The sequence below is a fragment of the Vombatus ursinus genome, unplaced genomic scaffold (assembly GCF_900497805.2).
Source record: "Vombatus ursinus unplaced genomic scaffold, bare-nosed wombat genome assembly UNPS02014831.1, whole genome shotgun sequence".
Lineage (NCBI taxonomy): Eukaryota > Metazoa > Chordata > Mammalia > Diprotodontia > Vombatidae > Vombatus > Vombatus ursinus.
The window spans coordinates 1,750,123-1,770,632 of record NW_020954609.1 but is presented as its reverse complement, the minus strand read 5'-3'; the positions used below and the strand labels follow the sequence as shown (position 1 = coordinate 1,770,632).

Genomic DNA, 20,510 nt, shown 5'->3' with positions numbered 1-20,510 from the left:
GCCTGGACCTTTCAATACTCACCGGAAAAGACCACAACTGGTAGAGGGAAACAGGTGGCAGCCACTCTTTAATTAGGCACAGAGGCAGAAAGGGGAGCCAGAAGCAGAGGGCATGGGGACATGGGATAGGATGGGGAAGGCAGGCAGTCTTCATGGGGAAGAGAATGGGGAGGGGGAGAGGCAGAAAATACCAGTCACCTAACCATGGATTTGAGTTGGGAGTGCTTGGCCATGTAGACCCAATGGAGGGGGAAGAGGATTGGAGGACAGGAGCTTGAGATCTCCTTTTTATAGGTTGTTGTTTTTTTTTGTTTTTTTTTTGGAAACAGACTAACTCTTACCTGTGCCACCTTGGGGTTAATTGATTAATATAGCCAAATCATTTTAAAGTTGCCAGTAAAACTTTAAAGTGAACATGTCCACATCATCTTAAAATGATCAGCACCATTTGGTGATCTGCTGTTTTTCCTCTGGATGTCTGAAATTTGCCTGAGGTTTACATATCATAGACCCTGACAGCAGCGCCTAGATGGTGGCCCCTGATTCAGTACATACTACCAGGAGGTGATTTCTGGTTAATATATGATGGAAATTGTAAATTATGCTCCTTTGATCATTGGGACAGTTTGTATGTGACCTCCATGTTCCCCTTTGCAATCTTACTCCCTGTTACTGCCCCCATTTATACTGGCTGCAAATAAACTTACTATACTGACTAGTGGTGGAGGGGGTGGGGGTGGGGGGGAAGTCAGGAGGATCAGAAGATTTGAATACACCTCCCTAGATAGTGAGTTTCTGAAGGTGGAAACCATGTCTAGGCTTCTTTATGAGCACCTCACATAGCTTTGGATCCTCAACAAAGATTCAGTATAGCTTCCTACTATAATGGTATCTGACCTTGGCTTAGAATAGGCCTGCACAATATATGGCCCGAAGGCTACTTGTGGCCCACCAAAGGATTTTGGGCAGACCATGAAAAATGTAGAGGATGTAAAAGAAAGTAAATATGTAACAGGTGCTTTGTCTGTGCCCGACTTAATCCACCTTCCACTAGTCACTCTTGTGCCCATCATGTAACTTAGCAGGTAAGTTGCCACTGCATACTCTCTCCTGTTTGTCACGTGACCCATGGCAACCAACCATCGTCAGTCTGTCTCTAGTCTGAGAGGAGCTATTTCATGATAAATAAAAATCTCAAGTAATAAGTGTAACTAATTGATATTAATTGAAATTTCCCTTTTTAAAAAATATGATTTATTTGCAAAATAGTTTAATCATTAATTATAACTTTACTTGGAAAGTGAGCCACTAAAAACCTATCTGCAGAGGCAACTAGGTGGCATAGTGGATAGAGCCCCGGCCTTGGAGTCAGGAGGATATGAGTTCAAATCTGGCCTCAGACACTTGACACTTACTAGCTGTGTGACCCTGGGCAAGTCACTTAACCCTGAATGCCTCAGCAAAATAAAATAAAATAAAATAAAATAAAAATAACAACAACCTATCTGCAGCCCAAAGAAGTTTAGCCTATTTTAATTTTGGCCCCTACCTACTGCCAAGTTGTGCAGGTCTGGCTTGGAAGCAAACTTGGGCCAAGAGCCCTGGCCTGGACCAAGTTGGTATGGGATGGATGATGAAAGGAAGGGAGGAGGAGGGGGAGGGAGAGGAGAAGGGAAGAGACTAAGGAAGAAAAGAGAGTGGGAGGGGAGGGGAGAGGGAAGGGAGAGGAAGGGAAGAAGAGGGGGAAGGGGAAGAAGGAGGAGGAGGGAAGGGGGTAAAGGAAGGAAAGGGGAGGGGAAGGGTAAAGGGTAAGGAAGGGGAGGGCTAGAGGAGGAGGAGTCCACTTTGTATATGTCTTCTAATATGCTGACACATGTGCATGTCATCTCCCCTATTCAAATGTAAGGTCTTTGAGGTTAAAGACATTTCACCTTTGGCTTTGGAGCCCCATTGCCTACACAGAGGATGGGTTTCCAAAATGCTTGTTGATTGATTATATGATCCTTTGCAGATCTGCTAGTGTGTCACAGGAAGTTGGTCCATTGGCATGTGATTGGGATGGGCACTGCTCCCGAAGTCCACTCGATTTTTCTGGAAAGCCATACATTCCTCATTAGAAATCACCGCCTTACCTCTCTGGAGATCTCTCCTGCCACCTTTCTCACCGCCCAGACATTGCCTATGGATACTGGCCACTTCCTGATGTTTTGCCAGATCTCATCTCACCAACATGGTAATGTCTTAGGGGGCCCTGAGGAGATCTGAAAACAGAATTGTTACTGCCTAGCTCTATGTACAATACGGAGAATCACCTTGTAGTGGGGGGTGGGGGTTAGAGGTGGGGGGGGAGGGGTAGAGTCACAGATTCTCACAGTGGGAAGGGGCCTTAGACCCTATCTAATCTAGCCCAACCTCTACTACAACAGCCTGCCCAGTGCTTGTCCAGCCTCTGCTTTCCACCTCCAACGATGAGGAATATCCCAGTTCTCAAGGCAGCCCATTCCACATTGGAGCAGCTCTGAGTGTTTGAACATTTCTTTCCTTTCGCCAAGCCTAAAGCTGTCTCTTCACACCTTACATACCTTGCACTTGGTTCTGTCCCCTGGCACCAAAAATAACAAACCTGGTCCCTCTTCTCCATGACAGCCCTTCAGATGCTTGAAGGCAGCTCCTATGTATCGCCAAGTCTTCTCTTCTACCAGGCTAAACATGACCATTTCCTTCAACTAATCCTCCTATTGCATGGACTCGAGACTTTTCTCCATCTTGGTTGCCTTCCTCTGGACCCCCTAGCTTATCAATATCCCTCTTAAAATGTGGTACCTACAACTGAACACAGTCCTCCAAATGAGGTCAGACATGGGCAGAGGACAGTGAGCGTGTCTCCTTCCTAATCCTAGCAGGTAGACCTCTCTATATGCAGTCCAAGATCTCATTCAGCTAGCTTTTCAACCACTAGCTTTTCCACACTGCTGACTGCTGGTGAGTGGGCAGTTCTCACACACTCAGAGGTTGCCTTTGGGAAGAGGAGCCTACTAACATATAGGGAATAGAATTCCCTGATGCCCAGAGCCTTTCAGAATGAAACTCTTGAGGTGGAGCCAAGATGGTGGAGGGAAAGCAGTGACTGTCTTGAGCTCTCTCCCAAAGCCTTCCAAATACCTATAAAAAATGGCTCTAAACAAATTCTAAAGCAGCAGAACCCACAAAAAGACAGAGTGAAACAAATTCCCAGCCAAAGACAGCTTGGATGGCTGATGGGAAAGGTATATCACACTGGGCAGGGAGAGGAGCACAGTGCGGCGTGGGCACACAGACTACAGTGACCCTAGAGCAGGCCTCAGAAGACTGAATCATGGGCAGCTGTGGTGGTTTCCAGACTTCTCAACCCCCGAATGCCAAAGACAACGTGGAAGGTCAGTGGGAAAAGTCTGGAACTGCAGTGACAGAGGAGCTACGTCTCAGCCACAAGTCTCGAGCGCGGCCCGGGGCCACGGCTGTTTCCTGAGCTTCTGGCCCACAGACTGAGGGGGAATCGAGTGGCTGATCAGAGGGGGATTGCAGGAATCTCTTTGCCAGTGCTGAGGCAGGAATCTCTTGCTTTGCCCGTGCTTGGATCTGGGTCGCAGTTCTGAGGAGAGGTCCTGTGGCGAGGAGGAACGCTGGTGCGATGGAGCTTGTTGTGGTGGTGGAGAGGAAACACCTCGCCCCTTATCATACCACCTTGGAAGAACTGAAAATTTACAGGTTCCTAGAAGTACCTCTGAAAACAGCTGTACAAACCCCCAAAGCTTGGGACACTACACTCTTCACATTGGAAGCAGACTTTTACCTTAACAGAGTTTAAAACTCAAGTAATTGTCCAGGATCATGAGTAAGCAGCGCAAAAAGAGTCAGACTATTATATTATCTTACTTTGATGACAAAGAAGATCAAAACATACAACCAGAAGAAGACAACAAAGCCAAAGCTCCTACATCCAAAGCCTCCAAGAAAAATATGAATCAGTCCCAGGCCTTGGAAGAGCTCAAAAGGGATTTTGAGAAGCAAGTAAGAGAAGTAGAGGAAAAACTGATAGTGATGCAAGAAAATCATGAAAAACAAGTTAACAGCTTGCTAAAGGAGATCCAAAAAAATACTAAAGAAAATAACATCTTAAAAAATAGCCTAACCCAAATGGCAAAAGAGGTCCAAAAAGCCAATGAGGAGAAGAATGCCCTAAAAAGCAAAATTGGCCAAATGGAAAAGTCCAAAAGATTATTGAAGAAAATACTTCCTTAAAAATTAGAATAAAGCAATTGGAAGCTAGTGACTTTATGAGAAATCAAGACGCTGTAAAACAAATCCAAAAGAATGAAAAATTAGAAAACAATGTGAAATATCTCATTGGAAAAACAAGTGACCTGGAAAATAGATCCAGGAGAGAGAATTTAAAAATTATTGGACTATCTGAAAGCCATGATCAAAAAAAGAGCCTAGACATCATCTTTCAAGAAATTATCAAGGAAAACTGTTCTGATATTTTAGAACCAGAGGGCAAAATAGAAATTGAAAGAATCCACCAATCTCCTCCTGAAAGAGATCCCCAAAGGAAAACTCCTAGGAATATTGTAGCCAAATTCCAGAGTTCCCAGGTCAAGGAGAAAATATTACAAGCAGCCAGAAAGAAACAATTCAAGTATTGTGGAAACACAATCAGGATAACACAAGATTGAGCTGCTTCTACATTAAGGGACTGCAGGGCATGGAATATAATATTCTGCAGGACAAAGGAGATAGGATTACAACCAAGAATCACCTACCCAGCAAAACTGAGTATAATCCTGCAGGGGAAAAAATGGTCATTCAGTGAAATAGAGGACTTTCAAGCATTCTTGATGAAAAGACCAGAGTTGAATAGAAAATTTGATTTTCAAATATAAGACTCGAGTGGAACATGAAGAGGTAAACAGGAAAGAGAAAATCATAAGAGACTTATTAAGGTTGAACTGTTTACATTCCTGCATATAAGATATTTGTAACTCATGAGACCTTTGTCAGTATTAGGGTAGTTGGAGGGGAAAAAATTATATGTACGTGTATATAGATATAGATAGATAGATAGATAGAGGGCACAGGGTGAGTTGATAATGAAGGGTCATATCTGGAGAATAAAATTAAGGGGTGAGAGAGGAATATACTAGGAGAAGGAGAAAGGGAGAGGTAGAACGGGGTAAATTATCCCACAAAAAAAAAAAAACAAAACAGAAAAGAAAAGGCTCTTACAGTGGAGGGGAAACGGGGGAAGGTGAGAGGGAATGAGTGAATCTTATCGTCATAGGATTTGACTTAAGGAGGGAATAACATACACACTCAATTGGGTGTGGAAATCTGTCTTACCCTACAGGAAAATAGGGGGGAAGGGGACAAGAGAGTAGGGGAATGATAGAGAGGAGGGCAGATTGGGAAAGGGAGTAATCAGAAGCAAATACTTCTGAGGAGGGACAGGGTCAAAAGAAAAAATAGAGTAAATGGGTGGGTGGGATAGGATTAAGGGAAATAGAGTTAGTTTTTCACAGCATGTCTACTATGGAAGTGTTTTGCATAACTGCACATATATAACCTATATTTAGTTGCTTGCCTTATCAATGAGGGTGGGTGGGGAGGGAGGAAGGAAGAAAATTTGGAACCCAAAGTTTTAAAAACACATGTTTAAAAAAAATGTTTTCACATGCAACTGGGAAATAAGAAATACAGGAAATGGGGTACAGGAATCCATCCTGCCCTACAGGAAAATGGAAGGGGATAAGAGAAGGGGAGGGGAGAGATAGAAGGGAAGGCAGACTAGGGGAAGGGGTATTCAGAGTGCATGCCATCTTGGGGTGGGGGGAGGGTCGAGATGGGGTGAAAATTTGAAACTCAAAATCTTGTGGAAGTAAACATTGAAAACAAATAACTAAATAAATAAATAAATAAACAAGGCTGGAAAAAATATTATGTGGATACCAAGAAATAATTTGGGCTACCCATTTGCTTTCTTTTTTCTTGCTCTGATCAGCCCACCTCTTGTTTTAATAATGTGCCCCTGGGACTATCTTTTGCACTAATTCTTGCACAAATCATTATTGGTAATAAATGTTGTTTATTTATAAAAAAAAAAGAATAAAACTCTTCCTATTTTTGCCCATCCCCTGAAGCCCCAAAACCTTTCTACTGAGGAGTTCTCTGGTCCTCTTCAACTCGTCATCCCCATCTGTGGTAAAATGAACTCATGGCTAAGAGTGGCCACCTCATTCCCAGATTAGCTTGTTTCCTTCTTTCAGCTCAGCTTTGAACCATGACCCTCTATTCCTCCATCAGCAGAGCCCCAGACAAGTACAGTCATCCCAAACCACCAATAACAAAAACTACTAATTTGTTTTTTTTCTTTTTTTTTATTAAGGCAATTGGGGTTAAGTGACTTGCCCAGAGTCACACAGCTAGTGTCAAGTGTTTGGTCTGAGTCTGGATTTGAAGTCAGGTCCTCTTGACTTCAGAGCCGGTGCTCTATCCATTGTGCCACCTAGCTGCCCTAAAGGCTACTAATTTGTGAACAATTGCAAATGGGCAGGGGTCCACCTTAAAGGCAGGAGACAGGCAAGAAGTAGCTCTACCTGGTCTCAAATTTTTACTTTTTGTCTTTGCTCTCTTCTTTTCCTAGTCTCTTGGTCTGTCCTCAAAACAAGAAAGTGATGAGACACATACTAAGCTAGTTACAGCTGAATTATGATCAAGAGTCTGATGCCACACCTTCATTTCAAAGGTGCTAGATGTGCTATGGGCAGCTAGGAGGTAAAGTGGATAAGAGCACCAGGCCTGGAGTATCTTCCTGAATTTAATTCTGGTCTCAGACAATTAACTAGCTGTGTGACCCTGGACAAGTCACTTTACACTGCTTGCCTCAGTGTCCTCATCTATAAAATGAGCTGGAAAAGGAAATGGCAAACCACTTCAGTGTCTTTGCCAAGAAAACCCCTAATGAGGTCATGGAGAGTCAGAAATAACTGAATCGAATGAACAGATGTGTTGTACTAGCACTTCTGGGAACCACTCCTGGAAGATGATGGTCAATGGCAACACCTACTGGTCTCAAAGTGGTATTGCAGCCTGGTCCGTTAGCTACTTCACATAACTGAGCCAAAAAAAAGGGGAAATGTGGGGCTTTGAGTGTGGAGCTGGGGAATCCCCAAGCAAGGGAAATATTCCTGTGGGAGCAATTCCCTTTATCCATGGTGTGTGGTGGTAAGGTGGAGAAATCCCTACAAGGAAAAGATGATAAGGAGAAACTAAGGGTGGGGGCAAAAGCCAAAGTCACTGGACTGTGTCTCACTTTGGGGCCAGAGACTGGAGAAAAAAAAGCAAAGAAGAAAGCAACATGGGAGCAGGTGCTGAGATGGCTAGAAGTAATTGCAGCAGATGGTTTGGGGTAAAAGCTGCTGAGAAATAGAATGAATCAAGGCCTCTTCCTGCCTCACTAACCATGCAGTTGTAGGGATGGGGTTTCTTTTTATGAGCTTGACAGGAAGGAAATAGCATTTCTCCAGTAGTGTGGAGGTACACCAACCCTACCCTAAAGCCCTCTCCTGGCTTAGCTAAGATTCCATGTTAAGAACCCCTGCTGACTGAAGGGTGCTCTGGGAAGTGGGAGGCCACTCAGGCCAGATTAGGGAGGCTGGAAGCCTCAAGACTACAGTAGATGTACTCGACCTCAGAGAAGAATCCAGGTGGAGGAACATTGAGATTGGAGCTGTCAAGGAGGCAAAGGCCATGGGAAGGCCAACTTGGGTAGTTGGGATTTGCTCAGCCAGTGGAGTAATCAAAGGAGAGGTCAGAAAACAGTGTGGTTTTTGTTGGGGGTTGCTGTCCTCACAGAGGCCAGGCTCTCAGGGCTTCTGCTAACCAAGACTTGTCTTGTTATACCCCAGATGGCATGGAAGCCTATGTCCATGTGGAAGCCTGTCCTGAGGAGCCCCTGGTCCAGAGGGAGAGCATTTCAGAGGATTACTATGATGATTATGAGCAGGACACTGAGGTGTTCTTGTTGGCTGATGCCAGCGATTCTCCCTTCCTCCAAGCACGCTCAGTGGCCAAGAAGCACCCCAAAGCCTGGTTTCATTACATTGCAGTACAAGAGGTAGACTGGGACTATGCACCTGCATCCCTTGTTGACTCCTCAGCCAGGTGAGTTGGGGTAGGCCAGAGGTAGGTCACTGTCCACTTCCCATTCTGAGTCTGGCCCTCTTCTCTGCCTACCCTCTTGGTCCCCTGCTCCAAAGATACTTCCCATCACCTTCATTCAGTGGAACTTGATGCAGCTGAGGAATCGTTTCCATCTGGTTGGGGGATCCCTCAACTAGATGGACCAGTGCCAGGACAGCTGAGACTGGATAGGTATTATCCAGCTTTGTCCCCTTCCCGTTTTTATTCCAATGTGGCAAACAGCACTGAGTAGTGAAAAGGCTGCTGGGTTCGGAGGTGGAGAATGAGGGTTCCAGAGGCCTGCCACTTAGTGCTAATATGACCTTGGGCAAATCACTTCACCCCTCTCAGGCTCAGTTTCCTCTTCTGTAAAACAAGGATAATACAGTAACTACCTGACAAGGCTGAGGAAGGGCTCAAATGTGAGGAGATATGTAGCCAAGTGCTGCCTTTGGGTTGCCTACTAGCGTTGTTGCCTCCTTCAAGGTCCTTGCCAGCCCTCCTTCCTATGATTCTGTGTCAGCCACACAAGCTTTCCTTGCTCAGAGCTTCTGAACTGATTTCAGCCTCTTATCCTTCCCTTAGGACTTATGATGAGAGCTTCATATCACCCTGTCATCTTTTTTCCTTCTTTGCAGAGGTTCTAAAAGTCATTATCTGAACAGTCATCCTCAGTGGCTTGGCAGGAAGTATAAGAAAGCCCGATACATAGCCTACACAGATGAAACCTTCAAGACTCCTGAGTCTAGTCAACACGAATCAGGCATTTTGGGACCTTTGCTTTATGGAGAAGTTGGGGACACACTTTTGGTAAGAGGGGGAGGGGATCTGGGACACTGAGCTGGAAATAGAAAAAGCTAGAAAAATGAGGCCTAGGAGCAGCTAGGTGGTGCAGTGGATAGAGCTCTGGCCTTGAAGTCAGGAGGACCTGAGTTCATATGTGGTCTCAGACACACAACACATACCACATACTAGCTGTGTGACCCTGGGCAAGTCACTTAACCCCAATTGCCTAGCAAAAAGCAAACAAAAACAAAAACAAAAAAAAAGAAAAATGACACCTAGATTTGAATCTCCAAGCCACATCTTCCAGTTGCTGCTTGCATGACTTTGGACAAGTCATTTCCCTTGCCCTTTTCACCCCTTGAATTAGTTGATGCCTAAGGCCCCCTTCAGCTCTAAATTGAGCATCCTTTGATTTTAAGACAGGGCCAATAACTGACCCCTGGTGGCACTCCACTGGGAAGACCTTTGAAAGTTAATCTGTGGAAAAAAAAAAGAAAGTTAATCAATGTTCTTTGGGTATGATTTATTCAACTGACCACAAAGCCACCTTATTTGGATGACCATCCAGCTCACATTTTGCTATTTCATACATGAGAATAGAGGCAGCTGTGGGGTAGTGGATGGAGAGTTGGCCTTAGTGTAAGGAAGGGCTGGGAGCCCAAGTTGTGCCTCTGACTCATGTTGGCTGTCACATCCACCCTGGGCAAGTCACTGAACCCCTCAGTGCTCTAGGCAACCCTTTATGATAGGAAGTTACAGAGAAGTGCTGACCTGCATTGGTGGAGGGAGTTTACTCAATTGGCAGTTACATATATCTACACAATCATATGTCGAGTCTCTATTCCTATACAGGAGAATTCCATACAAGGCTTTGTCAAATTCCTGGCTAACATCCAGAAACATAAAAAGATTAGAGACTATCTGATTAAAGGGATGTGTCAGAGTGGCAAGAACATTGGGCTTTGAAGCAGAAAACTTGGGTCCAGATCCCAGCTAGGGCAAGTCATCTGACCTCTTTGGGCCTCAGTTTCTCCTTGATAAAAATGAGGAGGTTATACCAGGCAACCTCTGAGGGTCCATCCAGCTTGAAATCTATGACTTTAGGACAGTGATGCTTGTAGCAGTCTGCCCAAGAATATTAGCAGGCATTAAGATGAGCTGGAATGTAGGCTTTCTCCATTAGGCAATCAGAAAGCTAGAAAGAGCTTGGGAAAAAGCAGAACTTTGGAGGATGGAAACAGGGTAACATGGCACAGGGGTATTGACATTTTTGTAACAGCAGGTCATGTGGTCAGATAGCAGCAGCACCAACACTGTAAGAAGGCAGATCTTTTCTGCCCTGATTATGCCAGTTGTAGGGTGGCATACCCTCCAAGAGAATACTGAGGTACCAAAGAAAGAGAGGTCCTTGGTTATTACTAGGCTTTATTAGGGTTAATTAGGTTAATTGGGGGACTTCACTTACAAGAAGTCAGTCATCCTGGGTGACAGCAAGATGAAGTAAAATCATGGATTCCTGCACCAACCCCAGGCCATGTCAGGTAGTATATAGAAACAGAGCAAAGGGTCATGTGCAAGTGTTCCCAGGGGATAGTTGGAGCTTTGTTTGCTGTTTACATTTACTCAAGGTAGTTCACATTCTCTGTGGAGTCATAGGTCACATTCCCATTCTGGCTACCCCCTTGTAGAAGCATCTACATTAACATAGACAAACATTTATTAAACTCATTGTGCTTAATAACCAAGAGCAATGTGGTATTAATGAACACTAATAGTAGTGCTTAATAACTTAATAGCTGTGTGGCCAGGCACTGTGCTAAGCTCTGGGAATAAAAAGAAAGGCAAAAGACAGTCCCTGCCCTCAAGGAGCACACAGTCTAATCAGGGAGGCAGCATTAAAACAGCTGTGTACAAACAAGATATAGACAGGACAATTTGGAAATAATCAGCAGAAGGAAGACTGGGAAAGCTTCCTGTAGAAGGTGGGAATTTAGCTGGGACTTGAAGGAAGCCTGGGAAACCAGGAGGCAGATATGAGGGAGAGCGTTCCAGGGAAGGGGGATGGGACAGCCAGGGAAAAAGCCCCAAGTTGGAAGATAGAGGGTCTTGTAGAAGAAACAGTGAGGAAGCTGGTATCACTGGATCGTTGTTTATCCTTTATTCTCTGAGAGAACTGTGGCATGAGGAAGGTGATGCCATGCCTTGCAAATGAATGGGATTTAAGTGAGGGAGGGCTGTGCAAAGGCACCAGCCTCACTTTCTCCTCTGAAGCCATCTGGGTCAGTGGCAAGATATAGATCAAGATGATAGGAGATGGCCCTGGAAGCAGTGGGAGACGTTGGCCTTTTTAAGCTAAGGTCTCAATTTGACTGAGGCAGCACTCATTCACTGATTAAGGCTAGGTAAGAAATGAGACAGAGAATGGCTTCTATTACATAGTAAAAAAAAAAAAATCAATCTGGGAGGGGAAGACCCTCAGGGTTTCTGGCCAAAACAGAAACAATTGCTGTTTACACTCACTCTGAGCCAACCGGAGCCCAAACAGTGACTACTAAGTGGGGCTTAGGCTGGGACCTATTGTTGGCCAATCAGTGAGAGCCAGAGTGATCACTGGATCACAGAGTACATGGAGGGTGTAAGGTATAAGAAAACTGGAAAGGTAGGAAGGGGCCAGGTTATAAAAGGCTTTAAAAGTCAAACAGAAGATTTTATATTTGATCCTGGAGGTTATAGGGAGGCACTGGGATTCATTGAATGAGAAGGTTACATGGTTAGACCTATGCTTAAAGAATATCACTCTGGCGACTATAATCCTACTGTGGAAGTTTCCATTATCATTTCCTTTTAGAAATTATTGTGATACTTGAACAGACTGGAGTAGGGAGAGATCTGAGACAGGAAGACCAATCAGCAAACTATTGCAATAGTTTAGGAGTGAGGCGATGAGAGCATGTATGAGTGGAGATAAGGGGATGTATATATGAGACATTGTGAAGACAGAAACAGCTGGGATAGATCAAATATTATGGGGAGTCAGTTTGAATGAGGAAGAGTTGAGGATGCAACCAAGATGGCAAGCCTGTGTGACTGGAAGAATGGTGGTGCCCCTGACAGTAATAGGGAAGTTAGGAAGAGGGTTAGGGGTAGGGGAATGGGGAAAATATAGTGAGTTCAGTTTTGGACTTGTTGAATTTGAGATGCCTGAAGGACAATAAGTTCGATATGTATAATAGTCAGTTGATAATGTGAGACTAGAGTCAGGAGAGAAGATAGGGCTGGATAAATAGATCTTAGAATCATATTTGTAGAAATAATGATTTAATCTGTGGGAGCTGATGAGATCATCAAGTGAAACAGTATGGAGGGAGAAGATAAGAGGACCTAGGAGAGCTTTTGGGGGCCCCCCCACACCTAGTGGATATGACCTGGATGAAGATCTAGCAAAGGAGACTAAAGAGGGGTCATCTAGGTAGAAGGAGAATCTGGAGAGATGAATGTCATGAAAACCTAGAGAGAAGAGAGTATCCAGGCAATGAGGGTATCAAGGACTTCAGAGAGGTCAAGAAGAATGAGCATTGAGAAAAGGCCATTAAATTTGGCAATTAAAAGATCATTGGCAACTATGGAGAGAGTAGTGTCAGTATAATTATGAGATCAGAAGCAAGCCTGGGGAGAGTTTAGAAGAGAGTAAGAGTAGAAGAAATGGAAGTACCAACTGTAGATGGCTTTCTCGATGATTTCAGCCATGAAAGAGGATAGATATGTGACCATACCTAGTGGGGATGGTCAGATCAAGAGAGGATTTTTTAGGAAAGGGAAAGACATTGCCACGTTGGTAGTAAACAGGGGAGCAGCCAGTAGATAGAGCCTAAAGATTAGTGAGAGAGTGGAGATGATAGAGGGGGCAATCTGCTGTCTGAGAACTGAGGGGCTGGAGGTCACAGTGAGACAAAAATGGGATGGAATGGGATCAAGGGTTCATATAGAGGAGTTTGCCTTGCCACTTCTTCATGTGAGATAGGGGGGGAAGGAGGAGAAGATAGTGAGGGAAGGCATCTGAGTGATGTAAGATGCGGAGGGGGAGGGGAGAAGAGGGAGTTCTTGGCAAATGACCTTCATTTTTTTTTTTTGAAAGGTATGACACAGGGTCCTTAGCTAAAAGACTGGGATTTGAGATGCCAAGGGAAACTTGAAAATGTCTGGAACAAACACTGGTCAGTAAGATAGAGAATCAATTAGAGAGGTGTAAGAAGATGGCTTTGCATTGGTGAGGGTCCAGGTGAGATTACATAACATAAATTTGAAATGGACCTAGGCAGCATAATTTTGTGATTTTCTCCAGCTTGAGTCAGCAGCACATGAATAGCAGTGAAAGCAGCAGATAATCAGAGTAATCCAAGGCTTGACAGGGCATGGTCTGTGATAGGATAAGAGAGCAAAGGCCTTGAGTATAGAGTATAGTGCAGAGTGGAGCTGGTTCCCTAAGGGGTTGAGATAGAGTAAAGGGGGAGAGTGTGGCCAGAGCAGGAGTGATAACCTGGGAAAGAGCTGAGGAGTGAGGCCCAAAACAATATTGGTATTTCCAAGATAGGTGGAATGATCAGCCAAAGGAATTTTAGTCTTCATGAGCATGGAAGTGGAACACTGGTGACTTATGCCAAGATCATGGGTATGACTATCTCTGTGCATAGTTGAGGTGGGGTAGAAGTGAGCAGGAAGTAGACTGAAGAACTGTGACCTTAGGAGGTGTTGGAGGCAGCTCTCTCACTGTCTTGTGTATATGTATACATATACGTACATACATATCTATGTGCATATCTCCTAGTATGAGGACTAGAGTTGAGGAGGAGAGAAAGATCGTGAGGGAGGAGGGAGGATTCTGAGAGAGAAAGGAAGAATGTTCTGAAGATCAGTAAACAACAGCTACCAGAATCTTGATTGGGTGATAAATTTGGATTGAATGAACCACAAAAAAGGAGAGGTTTCTGAGTGATAGGGATGGAGAGAGAGCCTGGGAGTGGTGCTGGAGAGCAAGGAGTGTTCTGACTCCCCCACCACAACCAGTGAGTTGTGGATATGAGTGAAAGTGTAGCCTGTGCTGGAAAAGGTGCCCAGGGAAGCTATATCATTAGGGTCTCATTGAGAGCAAGAAGATGGAGGGAGCAAGAAAGGAAAAAGGTTTAAGATGAAAACTAATTTGTTACCCGTGAAGAAGGATATCCAGAGAACATAGTGGAAGGGGTGGGTAGGTCTGAGGTGGGATATTTGGGTGGGTGTGATTGCAGGGAGTGGGAGCCAGGAGGCAGGCAGTGGGGCATAGAGAATAGGATTAATACAGTGACAGCTGCGAGGTTCAGAATTACTGAGATGAGGAGTGTGTATTGGGAGTATGCTAACTATTGAAGAATGGGTCTAAGGAGATTGTCAGTGGTTGGAGAGTGGTAGATTGAGAGAGGCAGCTGAGTTAACTGTTCAAGACTTTCCATCGATGTCTAACCTTGTCTCAGTTGGTGCTGTTGTATTCTGTGAAGTCAAGAGGCTAGAGTCACAGCAGGCAGGAAGGGGTCATGCAATGGTCTGGAGGGAGGAGCTGGCAATTGGAGGTGAACATGATCTGGGAATGGCCTCTGAAGCATTTGGAGAAGACCTTGGCACAAAGACAAGCCAACAAGCATTCATTAAGCACCAGTCACAGTGCTAAATTCTGGGGATACAAAATTAAAATAACAACAACAAATAGGAGATTCCAATCTACTGGGAGAGACAACATGGAGGAAACCAGGTATAAGCATGATATATACAGGATAAACTGGAGATTATCTCAGAGGGAAGGCACCTGTATTAAGGGGGATCAAGAAAAGCTTCTTTCAAAGGCGTGATTTTAATTGAGATTTGAAGGAAGCCTGAGAAGCCAGGAGGAGTTGGTGAGGAGAGGCAGAGGTCCGGGCATTGGAGACAGCTAATGTGCTTGGAGTATGGAGATGGAGTGTCTTGTGGTAGGAACTGCAAGGAGGCCAGTGTCATTGGATTATGGAGTATGGGGTGGGGAGGGGGGACAGAGGTTGAGTAAGGTGCAAGAGGACTGGAAGAGTAGGAAGGGGCCAGATTATGAAGGGCTTTAAAAGCCAAAGAGAGGATTTTCAATTTGATCTTAGAGGCCATAGGGAGCCACTAGAGTTTATTGAGTAGAGGAGGTAACATGATGGGACTTGTGCTTTACAAAAATCACTTTAGTGCACGAATGGAGGATGGGTTGGAGTGGGGAGAACCTTGAGGCAGGAAGACCCAGCAGCAGCTACTGCAATAACAGGCAAAGAAAACACATACACATTAAAAAAATAAAATAAAATAAACTGAAAGGGAGAGGGGAAGGAGGGGAACTGATGAAATAATTTGTCCTGGAGGGAAATGATGAGGTGGCTGTCCTAGGCCCCCTCCTTAAATAGAGGGTCTGGGGGCAAGGCTTTCTGAGGTCCACCTTCACCCTGTCCAGTCAAAGGGAGGGTTCCAGGGATGGGCCCCAGGGGCAGGGGTACTGAGGAGATGTGAGTTTCAGACTTGATGTGATCTTGCAGAAGATGAGTTTTGCCAGTAGATGACTGATGTGTGGCTATAGCCTGGCCCTACCATCTCAGCTCACAAGTCCATACAGTTATCCTCCTCACTATAGCCATCCCCTGGGGACAGGGCAAGAGATCCTCAGGAACCCATGGTCATAGGTCCAGTGGGGGTTGGGGTGGGGGTAGGGAGAATGCCCATGGCTCCCCAGAGGCAACTCTTGGGGATGGTTTACCTAGGGTCCCACAGCAAATAAGCATCTGAAACCAGATTTGAACTTGCCTGTTCCTGACTTCAGGCCCAGTAGGCCCTAGCGCTCCATCCACTGCACCACCTAGCTACCTCTTTGGGGTGGATCATTACCCTAATCCCTTTCTGGCTTGGAGAAAGAGGATGCAGCTATTAGATGACTAAATCTAGGGCCCATAACCCTGTCTAGTCACCACCTTAAGCTACTTCTGGGAAGAATGCCTCCAGGGACCATTGGAGAGAGGAGAGTCAGATTTTGTTTCAGAAGTGAACTGCTTTCTCAGTCTTTCCTCAAGAGGGAGCAGGGTGACCTGGGGCAAGTTCACTAGTGAGACACTTGGTGGTTGTCAGCCACCCAATGGTAGCAGTAGGCAGGCAGGGAGAGACTATGTGTGAATGATGGATTCCAGGCCAACTCTTCTCATTTTACAGATGAAGAAACTGAGGCCCAGAGAAGGACCATGACTTACTCATAATCAATTGGTCTAGATGTGAACCCAGGCCCTTTGACCCTCAATCCAGTGCTTTTCCTGTTGTACCAACTACTAGTCCATGTGACCTAACTAAACTGGTGGAAAATAAACCAATTATTTATCCTAAAAACATCAGGCAGAGCATTCCCCGACATGAGGCAAACCACATTGGGTCAGAGGGTGTAGCAGAAAGAGTTCTTGATTTGGAAGAAGAAAATCTGGGTTCAAGTCCCTGATTCTCTATTTACTATCTGTGTGACTTTGGATGAGTCATTTTTACCTTTGAGCCTGAAGTTTCTCATTTGTAAAATAAGAGTGCTTATGTTCCCTATTTCACAAGACTGTCAAAACAATTAATTCCAAAGGACTCATGGTAAAAAATGCTCTCCACCTCCAGAGAGAGAACTGATGAGCTCAGAGTGTAGATTGAAGCAGATTTTTTCACTTTATTTCTCTTACTTCCCTTCCATGAACCTCCCCCCTGCCCTGACACCACAACATGGCTAATGCAGAAATGTGTTTTGCATGACTTCATCTGTATAATGAGTATTATATTTCTTGCCTACTCAGTGGATAGGAGGGGAGTGGGAAGGAAAGAGAGGATTTGGAACTCAGAATAAAAATGAAAAAAAAATTAAAAAAAAAAACCAAGAATACTGTAAGGGACATGCTTTGTAAACTGTAAAGTCCTCTGCAAATGTGATCTCCTTATTAGGAAAAAATACACTTGGGCTTCTCTGCTCCAACCTTCTTACCTGTGAATGGGGGAGGGAGATATTCTCAGCATGTTAGTACATGTTTTTTCTTAACATTTATGTAATGCTTACTATGTGCCAGGCACTGTGCTAAGTGCTTTATCTCATTTGATCCTCACAATAGTCCTGGGAGGTTGGTGCTATTATTATTCCCATTTTACAGATGGGGAAACTGAGGCAAACAAGGGGGGTGGTGTTTGTTTTGTTTTGTTTTTTGTTTGTTTTAAGTGACTTGCCCAGATTCAAACAGCTAGTAAGTGACTGATACTGGATTTGAACTCAAGTCTTCTTGACTCCAGGCCCAGCGCTTTATTCATTGCAACACCTTGCTGCCCCTAATTGGTAGCTTTTGACTTTAGAGGTCAGATCTTTCTTTTACAGGCTCCAATTTTGCCTTCTTTTAGGACTTGAACCAATGTTTTGTTTATCCTTTCAGATCATATTCAAAAACTTAGCAAGCAGACCATACAATATATACCCTCATGGCCTCACCAGTGTCAGTCCTTTGCACTCAGGGAGACTGCCTAAAGGTAAGAGCATGGTTGGGCTGTTCAAGATGAGGTTATGTGTTCACATGTTGGAATTTAGGAGGCTGTAGCCTCTATAGGTAGAGGACCTCAGAGGCCCTTCTACCCCTAACATTACAACCCCTGAATCTTGCAACTGAAGAAATTAACGTAGAGGTCTTGTCTTCTTAAATTGAGTTGAATGCAGGGTGAGGCAGCATGTGGAAGAGAACTGTGAGAAGACAGGAGGTGATCAGTTGCCCAATATTCTCCAGTATCTTAAGAGTAATTATGAAATCCCTTCTTTAAAAATACCCCAAGAGAATTAAAGCTCTTGTCAAATTGTGTTTTTCTTTTCTTTTTTTTTTTAAAGGTTCCTGCCCTCCATTTTCTTTTATTTTTTTAGGCAATTGGGGTTAAGTGACTTGCCCAGGGTCACACAGCTAGTAAGTGTCAAGTGTTTGGTTTGAGGCCGGATTTGAACTCAGGTCCTCCTGACTTCAGGGCTGATGCTCTATCCACTGCACCACCTAGCTGCCCCTCAAATTGTGTTTTTCTAAGTACTGAGAGAGCAGGGACCCTACTGCCCAGGCCAGCCAGGGGAGAGGCATGGCCTGGGTCAGTCAGTCAGCCAATAGACCTACTACCTGTCAGACATTGTACTAAGTACTGGGGCTACAAAGAAAGGTAAAAACTAGTCTCTGACCTTGAAGAACTCACAGTCTAATAGGGGACATACAAACAGGCTACACAATGGATAAATTGAAGATAATTAATGGAGGGAAAGCACTGGAATTAAGGGGGTCAGGAAAGGCTTCCTATAGAAGGTGGGACTACTAGGGAGGCCAGGAGGTGAAGATGAGAAGGGAGAACATTCCAGGCATGGGGGACAGTCATTGAAAAGTCATGGAGTCAAAAGATGGAGTGTGATGTTAGAGGAAGAGCAAGAAGGCCGCCATCATCAGATCACAGAGTCTATGGTGGGGCATAGAACACTAGAAAGGTAGGGCAATAAGGATGAAGGGCTCTGAAAGCCAAACAGAGCACTTTCTGTTTGATCCTGGAGGTGATAGGCAGCCACTGGAGTTTACTGAGTAGGGGGTGATATCTACTCTTTAGGAAGATTACTTTGACAGCTTCACCCACTCTATGGACCCATAATTCATGAGGAAATGTCAGGATTTGTGATGTCTCCTCCTCCAAACCATTGCATACCTCTATGCCCTACAATGGCCCCACTGGGACTGGCCCCTTTCCCCTCCTTAATGGCCTGATTCTTCTAGTCTTGAGGAGACGGTCCAGGTGGGTTACAGCCCAATGGATGATGAGCTTCTCCAGACGTTGTTGGAAAGATCCCTGGGCAACTCGTGATGAGGACTGTCCCCATGGTATTGGTGGAGGCTTCCATTGAAAAGCTAGATGGAATATGAAATAATATATGCAGCAAGTTTGTGGCATGGAAATAGGTTTATTTGACTCTATTTGGCTCCCTGATTTCACTCACCTTTGGGGAGTTGGAGGAGAGGGGTGAAGCTTTAGACATCTTTCCTCACTTTAGATCTATGTGCTTTTCAGAAGTAGGAAGGGAGGCAGCTCTTTTACATCCCTTTGTCATTTACCTCCCACCCTGGACAGCTTGGGTGTTGCCCTTCTGTCCTTGTCCTAGCAATGTCTTGGAGAAAGTCAGAAAGTCACCCACCCAGTGATTCTGAATGTCTGTAGGACATTAGCCAAATTCCATTCCTCATCCCCACTTGATTCTTATTCCCATTCCCTGCAACCTTCCAACCCCAAAGTCCCAACCAACACCATCCACCCCTTCTACTGTGCCCTCTGGAATGCCTGTTCCATAGGCAACAAACTTGCTTTCATCTTAAATCTTTTCCTCTTCCACTCCTTCCATCTTTAAGCAATCACCAAGGCCTGACTTACCCCTGATGACACAGTGTTCCCGGCTACTCTTTCCAGTACTGGCTGTACCTTCAACTCATTCCATTGGCTCACTGGTCAAGGCAGAGAAGTTGAAATACTCCCTGCTCCCCATTGCCACTTCCAGGTTCTCTCTTATTTCTGTCATTCAGTAACCTCTCTTTCTTTGAAGTTCATACAATTCACAACTTCCACCCAATCAAAATCCTGGTAGCTGTTGCCTAGGGACCTCCAGGTCACTCTCCTTCCTTCCTCAATAAGTTAGTATCTGGCTCACAGTCTTTCTCTCCTCTCCAACTCCTGCCCTCATACTAATAGACTTCAACATACATATTGTCTCTCCTTCAAACACCCTAAGCACTCAGTTCCCCAACCTATTCACTTCTCATGAGCTTGTCCTTCACCCCACCTCAGCCACATACAAAGATGGTCATACTTTTGATCTTGCCATCACCCACAAATGCACCACTTCCATGTTCAAGAAGTTATCTGACCATAATCTATTGGTTTTCCACTTCTCTTTCTACCTTCCCTTACCAAACCCTATTCTTTATCCACACCATGACCTTCAATCCCTCAACTCCTCAGTTCTCTCCTAGACCATCATCTTTGTACTCATTATACTCACTTCTTTTCCCTATCTTGACCCCTTGGTGAATCAGTTCAACTCTACACTGTACTCTTCTCTTAATTCTCTGGCCTCCTTATTATATTGTTGATTACATCCTGCTAAGCCTTAGATCACTCCCACCATCCACCACACAAAAGGGTTGCCCTACTTCTTACCAAGACTAACCTGCTCAAGTGATCCCATTCCATCCTAACATCCAATCCATCAGATTGTCTCTTCTGTTATCCCGTCTCTATCACTTATCTTCAGTCTTCCCTTGTCTACTGGCTTTTCTCTATTGCCTGTGAACATGCCTATGTCTTGCCCATGTCTCTCCCATTCTTAAAAAACATTCACTTGATACATTCCCCGCTATCATCCTATAGACATAGGGCCTCCACTTTCTCTCCTCTCACTCTTTTTTTTT

General features: G+C 44.7%; 1 protein-coding gene across 1 annotated transcript in view; it reads left to right on the top strand.

The window, feature by feature from the left end:
• Positions 1-20,510, top strand: part of F8 (coagulation factor VIII) — a 103,364-nt gene that overhangs the window by 13,991 nt on the left and 68,863 nt on the right. The window contains exons 6-9 of the mRNA XM_027838931.1: positions 2,012-2,233; positions 7,944-8,199; positions 8,856-9,027; positions 17,475-17,568. Of these exons, the coding sequence (XP_027694732.1) occupies positions 2,012-2,233; positions 7,944-8,199; positions 8,856-9,027; positions 17,475-17,568 (744 nt within the window). The remainder of the gene's footprint in view (positions 1-2,011; positions 2,234-7,943; positions 8,200-8,855; positions 9,028-17,474; positions 17,569-20,510) is intronic.